The sequence below is a fragment of the Vigna unguiculata genome, chromosome 5 (genome assembly GCF_004118075.2).
Source record: "Vigna unguiculata cultivar IT97K-499-35 chromosome 5, ASM411807v1, whole genome shotgun sequence".
NCBI classification, from domain to species: Eukaryota; Viridiplantae; Streptophyta; class Magnoliopsida; order Fabales; family Fabaceae; genus Vigna; species Vigna unguiculata.
Window position 1 is genome coordinate 19,224,700 of NC_040283.1, and position 12,650 is coordinate 19,237,349.

Consider the following 12,650-nt stretch of genomic DNA (forward strand, 5'->3'; position numbering starts at 1 on the left):
ATTTAATTAGATATGCGGACTGAATGTGGTTTTCCTTTTTTTTTATTTATTTATTTTCTTTTATTTCTTTTTTTCCCCTTTCTTTTATTTCATTATTATTTTTTTTTGTCTCTTTTTTTATTTGTATATTCTTGTCTCTATTTTAATTTATTTATATCTATCTCTTGGAATGATTGTGTGTAAATTGTTTCGCATATTTTGTTATATATCTGCCTGGGAAGTTTTCTGGTTGTTTTGCAGGTGGGGGTTATGGCATGCATCATCCTCCCTCCACACACACACACTTTGTGCATATCATGAGCGGGGCCCTATACCCGGGTCTGTGTAACTTAGAGTTAGAGGGGATTGTGTAGCAGTGCCACAGTGGATGAACTTCCCAAGTGGTCATTGTGAGAACCCCAGCTAGAGTTTGTTTACTTCGTTGGTACTCCCACGTCTTGTTGTCTACCAACTGTTGTGGGAAATGCCTAGAAGTAGGCCATAGCTCTAGTGACCTTGATCCTTAAGTATTAGGGAACTATCCTGGTGAGCGCATATATTTTACCTTAGGACCATTAGGCATCGAACCTCTGATAAGGTACAAGGGGAGACATGTGCATTACCTTAATTCTCATCTTATTTTTTTTCCTCGCTTTATTTGAATTAGCAATGAAGTCATGTGTCTGTACTTTCTTTCACGGCATCATCATACATGCATTGTGATTATTTGTTCATGCATAACATGTATTTTGTCATGCCATGCCATAACATTTCTTGTGATTCTAGGTCAGAAATTTTAAGGCTGTGATTGAGTTTGTGAAAAAAAAAACACAAGAAATTAACATGGGATTTCAAGTCGGAGGGAATTTAGGGTCGGATGCCTTGAAGAAGAAGTTACCTATCAGGGTTATAGATAGCAATCTGAATGGTTTAAGGGAAATAGTGCAACAAATGAAGACTATACAGAAGAATGCTTTCAAGAAGCGGTATGGGAACTTATTGAGGTTGTTGAATGTGGAAGTCCAAGCGTCGGCAGTCACTGCTTTGGCCCAATATTATGATCCGCCGCTCAGATGTTTCACCTTCCAGGATTTTCAGTTGGCACCAGTAGTAGAAGAGTTCGAGCAGATTTTGGGTTTGTCGGTGGAAGATAAAGTCCCTTACAGATATTCTGAGCAACGAGCATCTATCTCTACGTTGGCAGGAATCTTGAAGGTACACCCTGCTGAGCTAGAGAGTAATATGGCCTCCAAGGGCAACTTGAAGGGGATCCCCCAAGGGTATTTAGAAGGGCACTTACGTCGTCTGGCTGAGAAAGAGATAGGGGAGACGTTCATGGATGTGTTGGCTCTCACACTATATGGAGTCGTGCTCTTCCCTAACATGGAGAATTTTGTTGATCAAGCGGCCATCGATGTGTTTGTTGCTTACAAGATTCATTCGGAAAGTCCAGTCACTGCGGTTCTAGCTGATGTGTACGGGGGTTTGAATTTGTGCTACGCACTCAAGAGGAAGAAGATGTTATGCTGTGTACCTATATTGTATGTATGGTTTATATCCTGAGTCCGCTTGGGTACAGTAAATGCTGAATGTCAGATTGGGGAATTGCCACATGGCGGCGTTGAAATTCGAGGGGCGAAAGAATGGGCCCAATTCTGTGCAGGTTTGGATGGGGGAAAGATTAGATGGTGTGTCCCTGGGCTGCCCAAATCGCATGTCATTTCCTGTGGGGATTTCCCTAACGTCCCTCTGATAGGTACCAGAAGTTGTGTGAATTATAACCCTGTTCTGGCGCAACGGCAGTTTGGGTGTCCAATTAAGAGCTCTCCAACTCCAGAATCTCTGGTCGCCATATGGACTTATTATGAAGAAGGAATTTCTCAAGATCTAATTCGACGAGTTAGGAGTGCCTGGGGTGAGGTTTTGCGTGCAGAAAAAGACCCAAGGCCATGGGTAATGGACGGGAAAATATCTTACCGACGATGGATTCTGGAAAGGGTTAATATGATCAAGTTACCTTTCAAATCGGACTCCCCTGCTCCGGAGCGATTGGAACCTGCTGAGTCTGAGGAGGTGAAAGGGCTAAAAGAAGAGATCGAGAAGATGAAATTAAAAAATGCCAAATTAATTAACGAGCTTCAAAGTCTCCGACATGAGTATGTGGATCTGAGGCGTGATAATGAGGAAATGACAAAAGCGTATGAAGGGATTCTTAGGCAACAAAGAGAAGAACGAGATCATGCTTTCAGAGTGAAACAGGATTTGGCCGCAGCAAGCACCGCATTAAAATCAAAGGACCGAGAGAGAGATGCAGCAGCAGCATCTAAGCGCCAAAGGGATCAGTTGTGTGAAGAATTTAAGAGAGAGAAAATTGAAGCACTGAGACGGTTGCACAATGCTCAAATGAGAATTAGTGAGGTTGAACAACAAATGAGAGAGGTGGTGTCGACCTATGAGGTGAAGATGGACGAGGAGCGTTGGCATAGAGCTGAATTGGAAAAGGAACATCGAGAGGTGATCAGTCGGATGAATGAGTACACAGCCGAGCAGGAAATGACTATAGAACATTGGAAGAGATGTTTCTCACAGCTAGCTGCCTTGGCGAATGGAGCAATTGAAGAAATCCCACGATTATTAGCTGAAGCAGAGGCTGCACTACCGATCTTCAATCCGCCAAGGGAGATTGAAGCTTTCTTTAATCATTGCAAGAAGTTGATGAGGGAGATGAAGAGCATGATAGTCAGGGGTAGGGAATAGGTTTTATTTCTTTTCTTGTTTAATGAATGTAGAAGACTTGTTAATGGTTGGGTTGTATCAGTTTCGTGTTAATTTCTATGATATATTTACCTTAACGTTCTCACAGCTTTAAAATTTCCGACTAGAATAAATGTTTTGCATTCATTTTATTTCTTTTCATTCTTCATAATTCATTTCATTTAACGAAATAATAGAGCAAAATCAAATACGACGGCAAAATTTCCACGACACCCTTATCGCACACGAGCTAACCACAGAAGCATGGAAGATTGGGAAGAAGCCCATGAAGCTGTGAAGGCTGACATTAACGAGCTAAAGGATCAAGTGGGCCAAATCCTAGAGGTTTTGAAGTCACTGAAGGCTTCAGGGGAGGCCTCATCCGCTAGGGTCGAGGAGAATGCTCATTCTTATGGTACGCCTCTAGGCGCGTCAGTCCCGTTCCCAATGTACGGCTTGCCTCCGGGATACACTCCTCTAGTTGGAGAATATTCAGATGCAGAACAAACTTCTTTCTCTTTTCCTGCAGCTAACAACACACTATCGAACGGTACCCAAGGGCCGATGTTAGCTTCGACACCCGTGACAGGAGCGGAGATGAATGAGACAGTCACATTCACAGGACCGAGGATGACTGTGGCGCCCCAGCCTCCGAAAACATTCATCGATGCAGATGCTGCGACTAAAGCTGCACCACACGCTACAGTCCAAGCAATATCCACTGTTGTTGATGGGGCTAAGAGTAAGCTTGAAATTCTTGAGGAAAGGATTCGTGCCATTGAGGGTGGTGGAAGCTATGGGTTCGGTGATGTGGCGAGATTAAGCCTGGTTCCTGGTGTGATGATACCACACAAGTTTAAGGTCCCAGAATTTGAAAAGTATCACGGCACCACATGCCCTAAAAGCCATCTGACAATGTACAGTAGAAAGATGGCTGCTTATGCCTATGATGAAAAATTGCTAATACATTGTTTCCAAGATAGTTTGGCTGGGGTAGCATTGAATTGGTATACACACTTGGAGCCATCTCGAATTCATTCCTGGATGGATTTGGCCGATGCCTTTGTGAAACAGTATAAATACAACATGGATAGTGCGCCAGATAGATTGCAATTGCAAAACATGGCCAAGAAGGATACTGAGTCCTTCAAGGAATATGCACAACGGTGGAGAGAGTTGGCTGCTCAGGTTGAGCCACCTCTACTTGATAAGGAGATGGTGGCGACGTTTGTAAACACGCTGCAATCACCATTTTATGAGCATGTATTGGGGAATGTGTCTTCCAATTTCGCTGATATCATCATCATAGGGGAAAGAATAGAAATCGGGTTAAAAAGCGGAAAGATTGCATATGGCCCATTCGCGGCTGCAACTCCTAAGAAACCTAATTTTATTCCCGGAAAGAAGAAAGAAGCAGAAGTACAAGCGGCCTCAGTGATGCCTGTGTGGGAAAGTCGGGCTCCTACGATTAATTATCGACCACACTTGAACCAACCTCCTTATGTGGCCAATGCAATGTCTGTTCATCAAACACGACCTCAGCAACAAGGGTTTTATCAACCGTCGAATCTTTATCAACCACAACGTGCTCCAAACAGTGCTTGGAAAACCGAACCTAACTCGAATTTCAACAGAAACGCGGAACAAAACGCTAATCTAGGGAGGAATCAAGAGAGGAACTTCGTTCATTTCACTCCTATTCCTATGTCATATACGGAATTGTTGCCTCATCTCCTCCAAAAGCGTTTGGTGGCCATTTGTCCGATGAAGCCTGTGCAACCTCCGTTCCCCAAGAATTATGATCCAAATGCCAAATGTGATTATCACGGAGGGGGAGTTGGTCACTCTATTGAGAATTGTGTGTCCTTTAAACACAAGGTGGAAGCTTTAATCAACTCAGGATGGATAAAGTTCCATGAAGACAAACCTAGTGTTGAGGCTAATCCCCTTTCTGGTCTTGGGAACCCTTCGACAAATGCCATTGAGGTTAAGAAACACCGACTGGTGAGGGATGTGAATGAAATTCGAAGCTCCAAGCGGTTTGTTTTTGAGACACTATTAAAATTGGGTTTGTTAAAAGGAGAATATAACCTGAGTAAAAAGTGTGGATTCCATCTGAGTGCTAAACATTCTATCGATGAATGCACAGAGTTCGAGGATGTTCTACAAAATCTTATAGACAGAAACTTTGTGCAAGTATGTCACGGACACATGGAGGATGAAGTATTTGCACAAGATGGTGCGGAACCCGGTGTGACTTTGCCAGAGCCATTGGTGATTCATTTCACTAGATCCACCTCTACCCCGACAATTCAAGAAAGACAATCTATTATTATCCAAACACCCTCCCCATTTCCCTACAAAAGTGAGAAAGCTGTTGTAACATCCCTGGCGTACCACGCCCAGAGCATGTCAGGTTACTACAGCCCGATGCACCCCAACCCCTCACCCTTCTCCGTCCATTCATACTGGGTGGGTTGTTGCCAGTGGGAATCGAACCCCCAACCTGACCTTTAACACCTCTGGCACACCAGCAGATGCTACCAGTTGTGCTGCAGCGCAACTGGTAGCATCTGCTGGTGTGCCAGAGGTGTTAAAGGTCAGGTTGGGGGTTCGATTCCCACTGGCAACAACCCACCCAGTATGAATGGACAGAGAAGGGTGAGGGGTTGGGGTGCATCGGGCTGTAGTAACCTGACATGCTCTGGGCGTGGTACGCCAGGGATGTTACAGCTGTCCCATGGAAATATGGTGCATACGTGTTAGGTGAGGAACAACGGGTAGGTGGTCAACCTAGCAGTGGTGAGTCAGTGGTGGAAAATATATCAGGCATCGGTGGAATTACGAGAAGTGGTCGAATCTTTACGCCTCCAAACTTGATGAAAGATGGAGTTGGCAATAATGAATCGGCGAATACCAAAAAGGCTAAGGAACTCTTGAAAGGGAAAACCATCCAAACCGACGAGGGTCTAAGAAAAGATGATGGGAAAGAAGTATCTGATGAGGAGGCTTGCGAGTTCTTGAAGTTCATACAACAAAGCGAGTATAAAGTGGTCGAACAGTTGAATCGCCTGCCTGCTCGAATCTCACTTTTAGAACTACTCATGCATTCAACCTCTCATAGAAAGTTGTTAATGAAGATACTCAACGGAGCGCATGTGGAGCAAAATATTTCTCTGGACAGTTTTAAGGGAATTGTTAACAATATCACTGCTAATAATTACCTCACGTTTACCGATGAAGAGATACCTACTGAAGGGAGGGGACACAACAAGGCCCTCCATGTCTCTGTAAAATGCTTGGATCATGTCATAGCACGTGTATTGATCGACAATGGATCTTCCCTGAATGTAATGCCAAAAACAACGTTGGGAAAGCTACCGTGTGAAGGTATTCACATGAAACCAAGTGCAATGATAGTGAGAGCTTTCGATGGGAGTAAAAGAGAAGTAATGGGAGAGGTAGAATTGCCGATCCAAATAGGGCCATGTGTCTTTCAAATAACTTTCCAAGTGATGGACATCCTTCTAGCATACAGTTGCTTGTTGGGTCGTCCATGGATTCACTCAGCGGGCGTAGTACCTTCAACCTTGCACCAAAAGTTAAAATATGTCATGGGTGACAAATTAGTGATTGTTTCAGCGGAGGAAGATATTTTAGTAAGTGGGCCTTCATCTTCTCGCTATATTGAAGCAGCAGAGGAAGCCCTTGAGACAGCCTTCCAATCTTTGGAAATTGTGGGAAATGCCTATGTGGAGCCCTTTCCAATGAACCCACACTTGTCGCGTACTTCCCTTATGACGGCCAAGGTCATGTTGAAAGAGGGATATGAGTACGGAAAGGGGCTAGGCAAGTACGAGCAAGGATTGATGTATCCTTTAGAAGTCACCGAGAAAAAGAATAAATACGGCCTTGGATACAAGCCTACTAGAGAGGATAAGAGGAGGCTGGCGGAAGAAAGGAGAGAGCGCGGTGTGGCTCGAATCCAAGGAAAAGGACTAGGGTTAGGAAAGATTCGCATCTGTGACATCAGAGATAGCTTCCGCAGCGCGGGATGGATCAACACTAGTCAGATAGCAGCTGTCAGAGATGAAGATGAACCTGAAAGCTTGGTTTTTGTGCAGCCTTGTGCTCCAAATGCGCTACTCAACAATTGGGAGACTTTGGATCTACCCGTGATGTTTAATTTGGTTAAAATGTAATATTTTTAATTTATCCTATTTCTTTACCCGGAGCTTTAGGATTCATGACTTAACAGGATGACACCTTTTCCTTTATGCTCAGCGTGATAATCAATTTGTGTTTGCTACCTTTGTTATCTTTGTTTGCATTTTTCATTGTTTGTTTGTTTATTTATCTTTTTTTATAAACTCAAATAATGCAGATATGATAATGAATGTTTTGAAAATAACAATGTCGATATCCCTAACTTCGAGCACCCTGTCAATAATATGGAAGATGATTATGAAGGTGACTCCGAACCCTCCCCTGAACTAATGAGATTAGTGGAACAAGAATCTAGGGAAATAAAACCCCATCAAGAAGATGTTGAAGTGCTTGACCTAAGTGAGGGGGATGAAAAGAAAGAAGTGAAAATTGGCACGAGTATGAAGAAAGAAGTGAAAGAAGAATTGTGTGTGCTGCTAAAGGAGTTTAGGGATGTGTTCGCTTGGTCGTACAATGATATGCCTGGTTTAGATACTGATATAGTACAACATAAGCTTCCACTCAAACCGGAATGCCCTCCAGTCAGACAAAAGCTAAGAAGGATGAAACCAGAAATGTCATTAAAGATTAAAGAAGAAGTGCAAAAGCAATTTGACGCTGGATTTCTAGCTGTGGCAAAATACCCTCAATGGGTGGCAAATATTGTACCCGTGCCCAAGAAGGATGGGAAGGTTCGGATGTGCGTTGACTATAGAGATTTGAACCGGGCGAGCCCAAAAGACAACTTCCCATTACCGCACATCGATACATTAGTGGATAATACAGCCAAGTTCTCGTTATTTTCGTTTATGGATGGCTTCTCGGGATATAATCAGATTAAGATGGCACCTGAAGATATGGAAAAGACCACGTTTATCACATTGTGGGGGACATTTTGCTATAAGGTGATGTCTTTCGGGCTTAAGAATGCTGGGGCCACCTATCAAAGGGCCATGGTGGCACTTTTTCATGATATGATGCACAAAGAAATCGAGGTTTATGTAGATGACATGATCGCCAAGTCTGAGTCAGAAGAAGAACACATCCTCAACCTAAGGAAATTATTTGAGAGATTGAGGAAATTTAAACTTAAACTAAACCCAGCAAAATGCACATTCGGTGTGAGATGTGGAAAGTTGTTGGGTTTTGTTGTCAGTCAAAAGGGGATAGAAGTCGATCCCGACAAGATGCGTGCGATAATCGAAATGTCTGCTCCCAGTACAGAAAAGGAGGTACGGGGTTTCTTGGGCAGACTAAACTACATTGCTAGGTTCATCTCCCAGTTAACCGCCACTTGTGAACCAATATTCAAGCTATTGCGTAAAAACTAGGTTGTTGAGTGGAATGAAGACTGTCAGACTGCTTTTGATAAAATCAAACAATATCTACAAGATCCTCCTGTGTTACGCCCGCCCGAACCGGGGAAGCCACTCCTTATGTATTTGACGGTACTTGATGAGTCAATGGGTTGTGTGTTGGGTCAACATGACAAAACTGGAAAAAGAGAGCGTGCCATATACTACCTGAGCAAGAAGTTCACGGAATGTGAACAGCGATACTCGTTTTTAGAGCGAACTTGTTGCGCATTGGCATGGGCTGCCCATCGTCTAAGACAATACATGTTGAGTCATTCTACCTGGTTGATATCCAAGACTGACCCTATCAAGTATATTTTTGAAAAGCCCGCTCTCACTGGAAGGATAGCCCGGTGGCAAATGCTATTGTCAGAATACGACATTGTGTATGTCACTCAGAAGTCCATCAAGGGTAGTGCTTTGGCTGAATATCTGGCCCAACAACCCGTTAACGATTACCAGTCGATGCAACCCGAATTTCCGGATGAGGACATCATGACCTTGTTTGAAGATGACCAAGAAGATGAGAACATAAAGAGATGGACGTTATTATTCGACGGGGCTTCTAACGTCATGGGACATGGTATAGGGGCAATACTAATATCTCCAGAAAACCAATACATTCCAATGACAGCAAGGTTGTGTTTTAATTGCACAAACAATATCGCTGAATACGAAGCATGCGCTATGGGCATCCAAGTCGCGATTGAGTCAAAGGCAAAATTTTTGAATGTATATGGAGATTCAGCGTTGGTTATCCATCAACTAAGGGGAGAATGGGAAACTAGGGATCAGAAGTTGATTCCCTACAAAACTTATATCATGGAATTGGTGGAGTATTTTGATTTCATTAAATTCCACCATATTCCGCGAGAGGATAACCAATTGGCAGATGCCTTAGCTACTTTATCATCGATGTTCAAGATTAATCAGGATGGGGTAATGCCGATGATCCAAATGAAGAGCCATGAAGGGCCAGCATATTGCCATTTTATTGAAGAAGAGTTAGACGGTAAGCCGTGGTATTTTGATATTAAACGCTATATAAAAACCAGAGAATACCCTGAAGAAGCATCTGAGAATGATAAAAGGACACTGAGAAGGTTGGCTGCAAATTTTATCCTGAGTGGGGATGTGTTGTACAAGAGAAATCATGATATGGTTCTCCTTCGATGCGTAGATGCAAAAGAGGCCGAGTCAATATTGGAGGAAGTTCATGAAGGAACTTTTGGCACACACATGAATGGACACTCGATGGCTAGAAAGATCTTGAGGGCTGGTTACTTTTGGTTGACTATGGAGAATGATTGTTGCACACACGTGAGAAAGTGCGAGAAATGTCAGAAGTATGCCGATAATATCAATGCGACACCCACTACTTTAAACTTAATGTCTGCCCCATGGCCATTTTCAATGTGGGGGATAGATGTCATCGGGGCTATAGAGCCAAAAGCCTCAAACGGACATCGCTTCATTCTAGTTGCAATTGATTATTTCACTAAATGGGTGGAAGCTGCTTCCTACGCTAGTGTGACTAGGAAGGTTGTGACTAAATTTATAAAAAGAGAGTTAATTTGTAGGTACGGGTTGCCTAGCAAGATAATCACTGATAATGCCACCAATCTGAACAATCAAATGATGGCCGAATTGTGTGAAGGATTTAAAATTCAGCATCATAATTCTTCTCCTTATCGTCCAAAGATGAATGGGGCAGTCGAGGCTGCTAATAAGAATATCAAGAAGATTGTACAGAAAATGGTGGTCACGTATAAAGACTGGCATGAGATGCTTCCCTTTGCTTTGCATGGGTATCGCACCTCAGTACGTACATCAACTGGGGCAACACCTTTTTCTCTGGTGTACGGAATGGAGGCAGTACTACCCTTCGAGGTAGAAATCCCATCCCTACGAGTGTTAATGGAGACCCAGTTGGAAGATGCAGAATGGGTTCAGGCCCGATTTGACCAGCTTAATCTCATTGAGGAAAAAAGGCTAGCAGCAGTGTGTCATGGACAGTTATACCAAAGAAGGATGAAAAAGGCATTCGACAAGAGGGTGCGCCCTAGAGAGTTCCATGAAGGCGAGCTAGTCTTGAAAAAGATCTTACCTATACAAAAGGATCATAGGGGCAAGTGGACTCCAAATTATGAAGGCCCGTATGTGGTGAAGAAAGCATTTTCTGGTGGGGCACTAATTCTCATAAGGATGGATGGAGAGGAGTTACTGTTACCGGTCAATTCTGATGCGGTCAAAAAGTTTTATACATGATGATTCCTTGATAGGAAGTGCTACTAGGGGATATTGACATTGTCTCCAAATTTTGTTGTATTCTGCTTTGTTTTTCATTCAATAAACACCATTTTTTTCTCTCCATAAATTTAAAGCAATGAATGTCACGCTGAGTTCGTAAAGAGAATAATGAACAAAAAAGAAGAGAATAAAAGTATGTGCATACTAACGAGGCATCACGGGTACATTCACTAAGAGTAGACTCATTTTTGGAGGGTGTCGTGGAAAAAAAATTAGTAAATAAAAAGGCAAAAAATAAAGCTTCATATGAACTTTATCCATGCATCCATGCATTTATGCATCCTCACCGCATTACATCTTTTGCCTAAAGATTGAATCTTGTCGGTTAAGCATTCAAGCAGTGTTTACTGGCACATCAAAATCAAACTTCGGGTTCTCCTTTCATATATGGACATTCTCCCCTTAGTTTTCTTATGTCTACATCAAGGCCCTCTCCGATGGAATGGTCATTGATTTTCTTTCTTTACATGAAGGCCCTCTCCGATGGAATGGTCATTGATTTTCTTATGTTTACATCAAGGCCCTCTCCGATGGAATGGTCATTGATTTTCTTTCTTTACATCAAGGCCCTCTCCGATGGAATGGTCATTGATTTTCTAATGTTTACATCAAGGCCCTCTCCGATGGAATGGTCATTGATTTTCTTTGTTTACATCAAGGCCCTCTCCGATGGAATGGTCATTGATTTTCTTTCTTTACATCAAGGCCCTCTCCGATGGAATGGTCATTGATTTTCTTATGTTTACATCAAGGCCCTCTCCGATGGAATGGTCATTGATTTTCTTTCTTTACATCAAGGCCCTCTCCGATGGAATGGTCATTGATTTTCTAATGTTTACATCAAGGCCCTCTCCGATGGAATGGTCATTGATTTTCTTTCTTTACATCAAGGCCCTCTCCGATGGAATGGTCATTGATTTCTTTGTCACATCATGATCCTCTCCTTTAGAATGGTCGAGTTTGTTTTCTTCTTTTGATCACGACCCTTTTCTTTGAATTGGTCTTGTATATGCTTGTTTTGTTTTTTCCTCTTTTCCTTTAAAACCCAAACGAAATTAGTGTTTTTATCTTTACTCATCTTTTACTTTGATAACCTATGAAAGTTAAAATTTCATACTATCAAGTAAAATCTAAGTAAAGAGGGGCAACTGTCAACACCCAATTTCGTCTGGGTAACAATGATAAAATAAAATAATTAATTAATTAAAGTTCAATTGAGAAGAATAAATAAATAAATAATTAAGAAAAGAAAAGAAAAAATATGTTTTGGTTTGAGAAAAATAATTATCTATTTATTTTATTATTATTATTATTTTATTTTAGTTATTTATTTGTTTATTTGGGCTTATTATTTTATTACATTATTTTTCTTTCTATTATTACAGCTCCTTTTTTTTGTTTTACGTCTCTCATTCTAGTTTAATAATAAAAAAAATAAAAAAAGAAACAAAAAAAAATAAAAAAAAAGAGAGAAGGGAAAGGGGAAAGAAATAGGTAACGTAAAGCCTCTCTTTTGTCGGACCCAAGCATGCTATGCTATCATGGTTTTGTATTGGGAAAGGTCTGTGGCATGGTCATGATGGCTGAAGGAGCAGGAAGCAACATCTGCTCTCAGTCTGGTCCCAAATTTCAAAATTGGAAGGTACAGAGGGTTACATAATAAAAAGGGGAAGATTTATGAGAGGGGGGTCTTTTTTGAATTACTACAGAGAGGGGAGAGGGCACTAGAAATCAGTGAGGGAGAGAAGGAGTCAAATTTGGGAAACGGAAACAAAGCTGTTAGTGCATTAAGTTTTATTTTCACGGTAAGTGTTCTTAACTCCTCTTTAGTTTATGTTACCGTGACTTGATGTTGTTGTTGATGTTCATGGGTGTATGAATTAGAGCTTATGTTAATTTGATATTGATGTTCATGAATGTATGGATGGTTTGAAATGAGCATGGTTATTCCTTTTGTTTATTCTCATTGCAACTGGTACAGTAAAGAACAGAGCACAATTTCTTTTATTTTATTTTTATTTTATCTGTTAAGATATATTCTTGTTT

General features: G+C 41.7%; 2 protein-coding genes across 2 annotated transcripts; both read left to right on the plus strand.

The window, feature by feature from the left end:
- Positions 1-822: 822 nt before the first annotated feature.
- On the plus strand, positions 823-2,736 carry LOC114184442. The gene is made up of 2 exons (XM_028071751.1): positions 823-1,462; positions 1,559-2,736. The coding sequence occupies exons 1-2, from the start codon at positions 823-825 to the stop codon at positions 2,734-2,736; spliced, it is 1,818 nt and encodes a 605-aa protein (XP_027927552.1).
- A 261-nt stretch (positions 2,737-2,997) lies between these two features.
- Positions 2,998-10,562, plus strand: LOC114184443. The gene is given in 3 exon segments (XM_028071752.1): positions 2,998-5,144; positions 5,456-6,931; positions 7,118-10,562. Coding segments are annotated over 3 exon segments (7,068 nt in total).
- The last annotated feature ends 2,088 nt before the right edge of the window (positions 10,563-12,650 follow it).